General features: G+C 37.6%; 1 protein-coding gene across 1 annotated transcript in view; it reads right to left on the bottom strand.

Moving 5' to 3' along the window:
- EXOC6B (exocyst complex component 6B) overlaps positions 1-13,518 on the bottom strand; it is a 567,559-nt gene that overhangs the window by 237,251 nt on the left and 316,790 nt on the right. The window contains exons 9-14 of the mRNA XM_075556958.1: positions 12,452-12,535; positions 12,049-12,095; positions 10,659-10,779; positions 5,359-5,430; positions 4,380-4,477; positions 802-907 (exon numbers count right to left, since the gene is read on the bottom strand). Coding sequence (XP_075413073.1) covers positions 802-907; positions 4,380-4,477; positions 5,359-5,430; positions 10,659-10,779; positions 12,049-12,095; positions 12,452-12,535 — 528 coding nt within the window. The remainder of the gene's footprint in view (positions 1-801; positions 908-4,379; positions 4,478-5,358; positions 5,431-10,658; positions 10,780-12,048; positions 12,096-12,451; positions 12,536-13,518) is intronic.

Genomic DNA, 13,518 nt, shown 5'->3' with positions numbered 1-13,518 from the left:
TTAACAAAAGTGCAAAGGAAGCATTCTTCCATGTTGTGGAACTATCCCTCAAACCAGATATTCCCGGCTGTTCTGACTCATAGCAACCCTATACGACAATGTAGAATGGCCCCTATGGATTTCCTAATGTCTTCAAATTTAAGAGAGTTTCTCTAAAAGTTTCCTTACACTAAAAAGAATATGACACATTTAAATGAATGGCATAAATAATAAGATAACTATGGTACATAATTAGCAATAAAAAGGCAATAAGTTAACAAAACATGTAGTAACTGGGATGCATGTAAGGTGTGATACAGAGTGAAAGAAGTCAGTCCCCAAATGTTTCAAACTAAGATTATATTTATATGACTTTCTGCTTAATGCAGCCATAAATGGAGACCAGAACAATAGTTCCTAAAGCATTGGACTTGGGATGGGTTGGTTGATTAAAAAGACACAATACAAGGGACATTTTAAGGGGGAAGAAACTTCTGTATCATTATTATGGCAGTAGAGACACAACTTCATGCACTGTCAAAACCAACAGTATGAAAAGGGTAAATTTTACTGTTTGGAGGAGAACTGCCCAGGGAGTATAATAAAAGCAATTATTTTCCAAGTGTAATCCAAATGCATAAACTCTCTACAATCCTAGAAATTCTTTTGAGGTGATAGAATTCCAAAGCTATCAACTAATTCACAAATCTGAAACTTTTGTTAGAAGCCCCCAAAATAGTCCTTGGAAGGTGATCAAGCATCCCGAGCCCATTGATTTGGACACAAATGTCCAAAAAGTACCTACATTGTGGTACTGCTTACCTTTTCCAGCTCTGTATCTTGGAATGGGAATTGTCCTACCACCTTTTTATACATCTCTTCACTTGTGACTGGTATAGGACTATAGTTGTCAGAATCAAGTATACTTCTATAAGGAAAGGAGGAATAAAGATGTAATCACTGCAACAATCACAAATAATTTTCATGTTAAGTCCAGTGGCTTTGCATACATCCCAATTCAAAATTAATATTCCCCACCCTGCTCAAATCCCCCTATCAAAAAAAGCAATTTGGTTCCAGGAGAGACCATCTTTAAAGGAAAACTATGATCAGAAACAAATGGAATACAATTAGAAACACAACCACTAATATTTGAATTTACAGAAAATTTCTGGGCAGCACAGCAACATGTTGAAGCCTTCAGGAAAATAAGAGGTAAACAACAACATGAACGTGTGCTCTGGAAAAGGCAGAGCTTTCAGAAGACAATCATGTTCTTTAATCCTATATTAGTAATTTTTATAATAAATCAAAATTATGTTCACTTGCATTTCTTAATCTACTACTCTCAATTAATCAAGATTTTTTCCATTGATATATTTTCTGTCCTTAATAAGACTGAGAGTTTTCTAAAAACAGAGATGATACTACCAATAAAGTCAGAAAAGTCACTGATGGTGGATTAGAAAAGCCAAAAACTATGAATATATAATGTCAACTTTCAAACTTTCTATAAATAACACCCTTCTCTATATATACTCACACAAACAGATAAGCCTGGCTTTTAGAAACATAAATGTTTATATTCATATAAAAATTAGTTGATTAGTGCCCTGTTCCCCAGGCTATGCATATCTTTTCCTTTTTTTTAACCTTCAGTGCACTAACCCACCCAAGGGTTGGGTTTTGTTTATGTCTCCACAGGGAAAAAGAAGCCAAACTTCAACCCAGTGCTCCAAGACAAGAACACAACACACTGGCATGAAGCAGGGAACCAATAGAGAAGTCTGAGGGGCTGACCCCATTACCAACGAAATGGTCAGCACCCCTCCCCCGACAAGAATTCATTTCAGAGGACAGCACTGAAGCTACAGCTCAAGAAGAGGGATGTTTCTGAACAAGCCCTGAAGACAATATTTCTGCTCAGAGTAGCTAATGCACAGAGAAGACCATAGGGCCGGACCCACTAAGAGACACGGAGTTTCTCACTGACCCAAAGCACCACTGGGGACACTGGAGACAGACACACGGCAGGAATTGTGCCCGCCCTGACCACACCACACTGAGGTGAGATGCTGGGGTCATGCAACAGAGCAGCAAGGGGAGCAGAGCAATGAATTGCTCGGGGAACACCAATAATAGACTGTGGGGCCAGACTGTACCCCATCAGACTTGACTGATTGGAAAACACTCGACAAGTGGAAAACACTCATAAAGGATGACAAATAGATCTTGAAATATTTATAGACTTTTCTTTTCATTGTCATTGTCTTTTTGTTGTTGTTGATGCTATAACTATTGTTTTATTTTCTATTGTTGCTTCGTTGTGCTTGGTCTTGTGTTTGTGCATATTGTTGTCACTGCATGCCTATCTGGATGGCATAGGCAGGATAAACAAGACCAAAGAGAGAACAACGGATGACAGCTCTGGGGACCATGGGAGAGAGGGAGGCAGTGGAAAGAAAGTGGGTGTTAACAAACCTAGGGACAAGGGAACAACAAGTGACGGAAAATTGATAGTGAGGAGGGTATAGGGGGTCTACTAGGGCTTGATCAATGGCAATGTAACCAAGAGGAATTACTGAAACCCAAATGAAGGCTGAGCATGAGAGTGGGACAAGAGGAAAGTAAAAGGAAATAGAGGAAAGAACTAGGAGGCAAAAGGGCATTTATAGAGCAAATATATTTACATATGATGATGGGGAAACAGATTTATGCAGATATATTTATAAGTTTAACATTGGGCCTCTACTCAAGTACTCCCTCAACACAAGAACACTTAGTTCTAATGATCCGGCACTCTGAGATGCTCACCTTCCCGACATGATCACTGAAGACAAAGAGGGGGCATAAGCAAATGTGGTGAAGAAAGGTGATGGTGCCTGGCTATCCAAAGTTACAGAGTCTAGGGTCATCAAGGCTTGAAGATGAACAAGCGACCATCGAGCTGAATAACAACAAAGCCCACATAGAAGAAGAACACCAACCTGTGTGATCATTAGGTGTCAATGGGATCAGGTATCAGGCATCAAAGACCCAGAAAAAAAAAATCTTAAAGTGAATGAGGGGGAGTGCTGAGTGGAGGCCCAAAGCCTGTCAGCAATTGGACATCCACTGATAGAAGGTTAGTGGGGAGAAGATGGGCCAGTCAGGGTACAGTATAGCACTGATGAAACATACAGGTTTCCTCTGGTTCTTTAATGCTTCCTCTCCCCCACTACCATGACCCTAATTGTACCTTTAAAATCTGGCTAGACCAGAGCATGGACATGGGTACAGATAAGAACTGGAAACACAGGGAATATGGGACAGATAAACTCCTAGAGACCAATTTGAGAGTAGTCATACCAGGAGGGTAAGAGGGTGTGGGGGGGAGAAAGTAGGAAACGCATCACAGTGACCTATCTATAACCCTCTCCCAGGGGGATGGAAAATAGACAAGGGGGTAAAGGGAGACATCGGACAGTGTAAGACATGAAAAATAATAATAATTTATAAATTATCAAGGTTCACGAGGGAGGGAAGGAGGGAAAGGGAGGGGAAAAAATGAAGAGCTGATACCAAGGGCTCAAGTAGAAAGAAAATGCTTTAAAAATGATGATGGCAACATATGTACACATGTGCTTGACACAATGGATGGATGGATTGTGATATGAGTTGTGCAAGCCCCAATAAAATGATTTAAAAAAATAAAAATGAGTTGATATAATGATTATCAGGGATATGTTTATAAACAGTGGAGAGTAAAAGATTAAAGGGATATGGTAAGTTCTACAAATCTACACACAGGGTATACTGATCAGAGAAAGTGATAAGTGCAGATTTGAAAGGAAAAGCCACTCAATTAAATTGATGTGGAATGTGTGCCAAGCAAACAATGTGAGGATATAGTTATTGAGCTGAGATACAAGAGAATGACTTTCTTATTATATGCATGTTAGAACACGGCTTTAAATATATGCTTCATATATTGAACTTTAAAAGACCCTTTCTCTGTGTATAGAAAGGAGGAAGAGATCACCTAAGTGAAGATCAATGAAGGTTCTAAAAAAAGCCGAGGTGATTTTTCAGAGCTCTAATACCATGGAGTAGGTATGATCCTCAAAGAGAAAAGCCAAAGACCACACAAGAAGACACAAGGTGGTCTTGGTGATATGAGTCATGGTATTTTGGTTTGGTGGCTTAACGACAACAAACACACTAAGTGCACTGAGATGGCTAGCCTGGGAATTTGTTTTGGATGTCATTGAAATCTACTGGAGGTCTGGATCATAACCTGGAAAAGCTAAAAAATACATCATATACACCATTTGTTTATTTCATGTGAAAAACGGCGTGCAGAAACACAGCATACATACCTGTGTGTGTACACACAAACATAACTATAAATGATTCCTCACCTGAAAATACCTGCCCATTTCTTTAGCAGAGTTTCACTATACTGGTCTCTGATTTCTAACAGCATGTCAAAAAGTTGATTTACAGGAAAGCCATACACCTAAAGCCAAGTAAGAAAGTAGTTTTATTTTCAAAGAAGATTTTTTAGCAACAAGACAATGGTTAAGTATTGCAAGACAATTTGGCTCACTAATCAACAACTTAAATAAGACTGTGATCACAGAATCTTTCACTCAACCTAATATCTAATCTTTACTAAGAAATTTAAAAATACTGTATGCCAAATTGGCCAGGTAGAAAGGGCAGAAAATAAAAATCAATAGAAGACTGGGTACACTGTCAGTTCAGCTCACCCTACAACTTCTCTTCAAACTCTTATTCTCTATAGAAATTATCAGGAATTGTGGGAAAAAAAGGAAAAATACTATATATCTCTCTCTTCTAAAGCTATTCTTTTGAGTAACTGTAAGTGGTCCATCAAGATGGAAGCACTGATGGTATGGAGGTTAAAGCATTTGGCTGCTAACTGAACAGTTGATAGTTCAAATGCAGCAGCTGCTCCAGTAAAGAAGGATGTAGCACTCTGATTCCATTAATACTGCAGCCATGGAAACCCAATGGACAGTCCTACTCTGTCCTATAGGGGCACTATTAGTAAAGGTACACTAAATAAATAACAATAGATTTTTATGGTTGTTAATCAAGATGGAAATTAAGACCTCCAAAATCATTTGGGTTCTTATGTAAATAAAGAACATCTTGAAAAATTAAGGCAATTGTGGTTCAATGAATTGATGTGATTTATTTATAAGAACATAAAGGGTCAGGCAAAAGCTAGAAATAAAAATATCTAGCTGTAGAAACATAAAAAACACAACTGAAAACTGAAAGGTCTTTGCTTAAGCTTAGGTAACTATTAAAAACAATTCAGAGCTGATGAGCTTACTTATGTAGATGTGAGGACATTAACATATCACATACCTGAAGTGTGTCAGCAAAAAGCACAATGAGGTTCTTCAAGTCTAACACCAGGTTTGGATCAGAGCAATAAGACTAAAGTAAATAAAAGAAAAAAGAAAAACTGTACCTTAGAGGTTAAAAATAAAACAAAATTTTTATGTACTTAGTTGCTGAATGCTTCACCTGGTGAAAACACTCTAGAAAAGGGTCTCAGTCATCCTTGATACAAGGTAAATCCAGATTCACTCAGGGAACAGCTAAGGTAGACAAAGGTCAATATACTATTACCTATATTTTTAATACTGTGAAATTAAAATACACTTCTAAGAAATTCTTTGGTCAAAGATGAAACTAAAATTGATTAAATAGATTATTTGTAAATGAACAGAAGAAATATTTCACATTCAAGCCTATGGTATATGTCCAAAGCAATTTCCAAATTAAATTTTGTATCATTATATGCAAATGATAGAAACTTCTAAAGAATGAGAACAAGGTAAGCACTAACATATAAAACTAGGAAAATAACAAACTAAGGGAAAAATAATGAAATTAAAGTCAAACTTGAAAGATTTGATTACACCAAAAGCTCAAGTTAACAATAAAATCAATAACATAGACAAATTTCTGGCAAGTCTAAAGAAGACAACATAGAGTGAAGAGGGGGAAAATGAAAACTAAACAAAATAAGGAACAAAAGAAAGGAAATAATCATAAATGCAGAGGAAAATAAGAATTATAAATCCATGTGTAACCTCATGTTGACAAAGTTTAATTCCTTAAATGACAAGGAATACCATTTCTGTGAGTAGGATACAAAATATATGAGTATTTATCACTATTCAATCAAGTAAATTGATTTTAATTTTTTACAATATTACAAATGTAATTTTGTCACTTGCTGTCTATTTGATCTCTCAATTTCTGACAGTGATGAGGTTAATTATGAGGTTTGTCATTTTATGTTCTTCTAGCTAAGAATTTTCGTTTTATAAATATTGATGCTTCATTCAACCTGTAACAGAACTGTGCGTTTGTGCGTGTGTCTGTGTCACAACCAATATATCTGCTTCTCACTGATCAGCTAGGCTTGCAGCTGTGACAATAGCAAAAAATCTACTATCCAGTAATTTCATGCTTTACTGATGTTGGGCTTGCAGTAATGAGCATCAAAGTACAAGATGTCATTTCACAGGAAATTATAAGAGAACAAAATTATCTTGAAAAAGAGCAAAGTGGAGGACTCACTACTCACAATTTCAAACTTTAATACAGAGCTGTAGTAATCAAAACTGTGGGATACTAGATATAAATAAATGGAATAGAGGTGAGAATCCAAAGTAAACCTCTAGGTCTATGGTCATTTGATTCTTCAGCACACTTGACAAAGGTGTTAGTTACATAATCTGGTGTCAACTTGAGGATTAAGAGTATAGGGCTGGAATCTAGCCTGGCAATCTTGATATAGGCAACAAGGCCTCTGTGGTGGGCATGGCCTTCTCCTAAGGATTCTGGAAACTCTGGCATTTCTTCCTTGGAGGCAGGAGACTCCTCTCTCTCTCTCTCTCTCTCTCTCTCTCTCTCTCTCTCTCTCTCTCTCTCTCTCTCTCTCTCCTCATTCCCTTAAAGACTCTCTATTGACAAGGCTGACTCCCTTCAAAAAATTATGGACAACAAGCTGTTGGAGCCTGAGGAACCACATGGAGACCCCTATCAGTGCTGAGATGTTTACAGCACCACTGGATTCATAAGACCTTCCACCCACTGGCCTGTGATTTTCCTGCTTTTGCATCATTGCCTGTGTTTCTTGAGTCTGGAGAGGACCTTATAGATTGGTATCAGAAATATAGGCTATTATCATACTTATGGACTTGATCTGGACTAGGCTGGGATGTTTTCTTAATATTCGATTGTTCTTGATATAAACTTCTTTCTTATACACATATGAGTGTGTCTATGAATTTGTTTCTCTAGTCTTCCCGGACTAGCACAAGATCATTCAACAGGGAATGAATGATGTTGTCCATAAATGGTGCTAGGACAATTGAAAATAATGAAACTGGATCCCTGCTTCTCACCATTTACAAAAATAAACTCAAAGGATAAAAATCACCTACATATAAGACTTAAAAACATAAAATCTTGGAGAGCAAATGTTTTGAGAATGATGAGGGCAATGAATGTACAGATTTGCTTTATACAACTGATGTATGGATTGTGATAAGAGTTGTATGAGCCCTTAATAAAACGATTTTTTTAAAAAACCCATAAAATCCTTAGAAGAAAACACATGAGTCAATCTTTATGACTTTGTATTTGTCAATGGTTATACAACACAGAAAGCACAAGCAATAATAATAATAAAAGATAATCTGAACTTAATGAAAAAGTAAAAATTTCATGCATCAAAAGGCATTATCAGGAAAGTAAAAATACAATCAACAGTATAGAAGAAAATACTTTGTCCTTAAGAAGTATTTGCCTTGACCTGATCCCACCACACCGAGGCAAAGCACTGGGGGAGTGCAGCGGAACAGCAAGGGAATGGAGTAGCAAGGTCCCCAGGGAATGCTGAAAGTGGACTTTGGGGCCAGGGCGTGGTGCCCCAACAGACTGGACTGGAAAATGCTCCTAAGGGCCAGCAAACGATCCCTGAACTAACTACAAGCTTTTCTTTTGTGAAGTGTTTTGTTTTGTTCTTTGTCAGTGATTTGTTTTTGTTGCTTTGTTGTCTGGTTGTATACTGTTGTTTTGTTTTCTTCTGTCTTGTTTTCATACATATTAGTGTCTCCACAGGTCTGTCTGAATAGGCCAGGCTGGATGAACTATCTGGAGGAAAAACAATGGGACCAACAGTTCCGAGAGGATTTGGGGTGGGGGTGGGGTAAGGGGGTAAGGAAGTGGTGTCAACAAACACAGGGACAAGGGAACAACATGGGACCCAAAATGGTAGAGAGGGGGGAGTGGCAGGCCTGGTGGGGAATGATCAAGGGTAAGGTTGCGTAGAGAAGAGGTACAGCTGTAGCCCAGGTGGTGATGGAGCATGGTAGTAGGGCAGGAGGAGAGTCAAGGTAGATGGAGGAAAGAGCTAGGAGTCAAAGGGCATTTATGGAGGTCTGGGCAAAGACATGTACATGCAAATATATATATATATATGAGGATGGGGAAATAGATCTATGTGTCTATATTTATAGGTTAAGTATTAAGGGGGCGGAAGGACCTTGGGCCTCTACTCAAGCACCCCCTCAATGCATGAATACTTTCTTTTATTAAATTGGAACTCTATGATGCTCACTCTCCTGACACAACTGCTGGAGCCAAAGCGGGTGAACAAGTAAATGTGGTGAAGAAAGCTGATGATGCCCGGCTATCAAAAGAGATAGTGTCTGGGGTCTTAAAGGCTTGAAGATAAACAAGCAGCCATCTAGCTCAGAAGCAACAAAGCCCACAAGGATGAACACACCAGCCTGTGTGATCGAGTGGTCCCGAAGGGATCAGTTATCAGGCATCAAAAAACAAAAAATCATATCATTGACTGCACAGTTCCATTATAGGATCGCTGAAGACAAATGGGTGCATAAGCAAATGTGGCGAAGAAAGCTGATGGTGCCCGGCTATCAAAAGAGATAGTGTCTGGGGTCTTAAAGGCTTGAAGGTGAACAAGCGGCCATCTAGCTCAGAAGCAAAAAAGTCCACATGGAAGAAGCACACCAGCCAGTACGATCATGAGGTGCCAAAGGGACCAGGTATATGGCATCATGCAAAATATATATATATATATATATATGTATATATATGTGTGTGTGTGTGTGTATATATATATATATATATATATATATATACACACACACCATATTGAATGAAGGGGTAAGTGCAGAGTGGAGACCCAAGGCCCAAGTGTCTGCCACTGGAGATCCCCTCATAGAGGGGGTTTAGGAGAGGAGATGGGTCAGTCAGGGTGCGAGGTAGTACCGATGAAGAACACAGCTTTCACCAGATCCTGGATGCTTCCTCCCCCCAACTACCAGGATCCGAATTCTACCTTGCAGGACTGGATAGGGCAGAGGTTGTACACTGGTGCATATGGGGGCTGGAGGCACAGGGAATCCAGTGTGGATGATACCTTCAGGACCAAGGGTGTGAGGGGCGATGCTGGGAGAGTGGAGGGTGAGTGGGTTGGAAAGGGGGAACTGATTTCAAGGATCCACATGTGACCTCCTCCCTGGGAGATGGACGGCAGAGAAGGGGGGGAAGGGAGACTCCAGATAGGGCAAGATATGACAAAATAACAATGTATAAATTACCAAGGGCACATGAGGGAGGGGGGAGCGGGGAGGGAGGGTAAAAAAAGAGGACATGATGCAAAGGGCTTAAGTGGAGAGCAAATGCTTTGAGAATGATTGGGGCAGGGAATGTGCGGATGTGCTTTATACAATTGATGTATGTATAGGTATGGATTGTGGTAAGAGTTGTATGAGCCCCTAATAAAATATAAAAAAAGAAAAGAAGAGGAAAAAAAAAAGAAAATGATTAGGGCAAAGAATGTACAGATGTGCTTTATACAATTGATGTATGTATATGTCTGGATTGTGATAAGAGTTGTATGAGCCCCTAATAAAATGTTTTTAAAAAAAGAAATATGTACTCCTAACACCAAAAAAAGAGAAGTATTTGCTTAATGAACAATAACAAAGAAATGGATCTAGAGTCAGCATATTCTATCTGAATTAGCAAAAAAATAGTCCTATAATAAAATATATCCCTCGACCGTGGGAATTCATAATTAGGCAACTTATTGATATGACAAACATTTTCCCCTAAGAGTAGAACTATAAACCTCAATCAGTGTTTGTAGCAGTGACAGGTACTGAACAAGGCAATATGGAATAGTGGCTAAGAACTTGGTCTTAGGAAATGGACTACCTGGATTTAAATCCATAGACTTACTGTGTGACCTTAAATGGGTTACTTAATCTCTCTGAAGCCAAATTCCCTTGACTATAAAGTAAGTATACTAATAGAACATGCTCTATAAGGTTATAGAAAAGAAGAAATAAGAAAGTATATATGATGTAATAGAACAATGTGTAACACATAGAACACTATCAAAATACTGTTTTCTCAATGCAGAGAACATCTACAAAATCAGACTCACTGTTAGAGAACAGGGCAATAATTTGAAGAAGTTACGAAACCCTTTCAATATCTTTGAAAGCAATAACTAAATAGGTAAATCCAAACAATACATGCTTATGTTAATAAAATGCTAACATATATAAATAATCAGATCTAAGAGATCTTCTCTTGGGCGTGTTACATACCGAATGTGTACGGAGTGCGGCGATGGTTTTGGAAAGTGCCATTTCCCACAGTTCATCAATGTAGGCTCGATTAACTAAGCCTTGGGTAGTATGTAAAATGTGATCTTCAACCACAAAAAAGCTAAGATTGAGGGGAAAAAAGAAGTCACATCTCTTGGAAATCACACCTTGACTACTATCTCTGGGGCTGATGAACATTGAGAGCTACCAAGAATTTCAAAGCTTATAAAGCAAGCAATTTTTCTTAAAGACAATTGTTTGGAATCATAAACAATTATCAAGCTTCTTGAACTTAGAATTATTTCCCTGAACATTATAGCATCTTAAGCTGAAATTACAGTTCTATTAAATGTTACCTATATTATCCAGCAACTTTATGAAAAGAAAATGTTTATTTGGAAAGATGGTCAATTTCAATACTTTAAAACCACTAGGTTAGCAATACATTCAAGAAATTAATAAATTTTAATGTGAGAAATATAAAACTAAAGCATGCATTTTTAATAATGTAATACATAAAAGAATTAGATAATTCTCTTCATAAGGGGTATTAATCCCTATGTTGGAAAGTACTTTATAAAAGTTTTTTTTAAAGTAAAGTTATTTTTATATATTCTGCTGTGGTTATCTTCAGTTATTTTACATAGTATCAGAATGACTAAAATAACCCTCTAAAAAAGGATGCTATATTTTAACTGAAATAATCAATCACATAAAAATAATCTAAATCTGAAAGTAAATAAAGAAACTCAAAGGTATAATCCAACTTGATCTCCTTCCTTTAAACTCTAAAGTGAACGTTTTACCACGAGAAAAACCTACTTGTATTTTGAAGGTTTTGGGGGAATTGCAACCCAATCCTAGAACATACTCTAAGTCAGGGTAGCAAATTACGGCCTGTGGGACATACCTCGCCTACTGTCTGCTTTTGTAAATAATGCTTTCCTTGACGATAGCAAGGATCACTCAGTTTGGTATTATCATAGTTATTTTGATACCAAAGCAACATAGTTGAATAACTGAGGCAGAGGCTGTGTGATCCACAAAGCCTAAAGCATTTATGAATCTGATGCCTTATATTAAAAAAATCCTAATTTTTACATATTATTTGATTCACTCATATAAGATAGGGAGGAAGTCATTAAGTATAAGATTACCAAGTCAGTACTTCTCTTCCTTTTATCACAAAAAAAGGACAAGCCATAATATATTGTTAAAAACAATAGAATGTTCCTTTAAGTCTGCCCAAAATAAAAAAATGAGCCTTGTCCATTCAAGGAATTTTTAAAAGGAAAACAAATTTGCCCAGAAAATTGTGTTTATTTTCTCTAGTGTCACACGTCCACTAATGCAAGTCTCTGCGCGTACATTTAAAAGTAGATGTACCTACCCTACAATCTGATTGAAGTATTTCCGGTAGCCATCTAAAGTTTCATGCTGCAACAAAGCAAAGAAGCAAAAGTTAATAGTTTCTGTTTTGTTACATTAACATAAAGCTAAAATCAGTTCATTAACTCTTAAGGCTTTGTTCCCTAGACGATATGCCGCACAAAACAGCCCTTGTGTGCAGGACTGCAATAAGGAGGAGACAATGGATGCACAGTACTTAGGAAAAGGTCAGCCACATAGCAATCAATAGCTCCTATTTTAGAGGCACTGACATCTAGCAAAGGTGGCTTCAGTGGGGCACTAAAACAAAGAGACAAGCAGAAATCACACATGCAAAATAATGAGAAGATGTCAGGATGTTCTCTGGGAAAAGACTTGAAGAAATGTGAAGGTGGTGGTCCTACCATATTAGATGGAGGCTGGAGCACCAAACGAGCCTGTTTTCGCCTCTGCTTTCTATAGTAGTTCTCAAATGTCTCCCGGGCACCCTATAAAACAAAGAAAAAAAGAAAAATGTTTAGCATAATTGGACCAAATATTTCAGTATTTCAAAAGAAAAAAAGAAGTTTCCAGATGTGGAAGTATCAAAGTGCCAAATTCTCAAACTCTGCTATTTTAACAACAATAACAATAATCACAGAAAAAGAACAATAATAGCTATTACCATCTATAGACTCTTATTTACCAAGCCGGTAAAAATAGATACATAACAACTGCAGGAAGATATTACCAGGACTCAAGCCCCAGCACACAACAGCTAGTTTCTGAATCAACTATTACAAATGCACAAGAATGATGACAAGCAGAGCTTATTATAGATTATATTAACCATTGAGAAAGTGTCCCTTAAAAAATCAATCTCACAGAAGAATTCAAAAAATATCCCAAATAAACCCTAGTCTTAAAATGAATCATGTACAAAGGAGTAAAGGGAAGCAGGGTTGAGGCTCCAAGAAGTGAAAACCAGTAAGTCAGTCATCCGAGACAGAAGAGAATCTAGCACAAGATTATCACCAAAAAAAGAAGAAAAGGGAACCAAGTGCTAGAAATTCAAGGTACACAGCTTCCATTTTCATTTAGAGTTTCTAGGTCTAAACTGTATTAGGAAGTTCTACTCTTAAGCTAAAACTTTCGCAAATAAGCAAGAGTATAAACCAGCTGATCTCAACTTGTGGGTCATGATTCCTTTGGGGGGTTGAATAACCCTTTCACAGGGGTCACCAGATTCATAACAGCAGCAAAATTACAGTTATGAAGTAGCAGTGAAAATAATCTTATGGTTGGGGGTCACCACAACATGAGGAACTGTATGAGAAGGTCACGGCATTAGGAAGGTTGAGAACCACTGGGCAGACTGGCAGAATAGCACAGTAAAAAACTAAATGACTACATTCAAATAAATGGTATAAATAAGGTAGGCCTTAAATGAACCTCGCTGTTAAGTAATTTTCTTCTTCATAAAGGACAGACA

Source organism: Tenrec ecaudatus, chromosome 8, assembly GCF_050624435.1.
Source record: "Tenrec ecaudatus isolate mTenEca1 chromosome 8, mTenEca1.hap1, whole genome shotgun sequence".
NCBI classification, from domain to species: Eukaryota; Metazoa; Chordata; class Mammalia; order Afrosoricida; family Tenrecidae; genus Tenrec; species Tenrec ecaudatus.
Note: the sequence above shows the minus strand (reverse complement) of the source record. Positions and strands in the feature narration are given on the sequence as shown.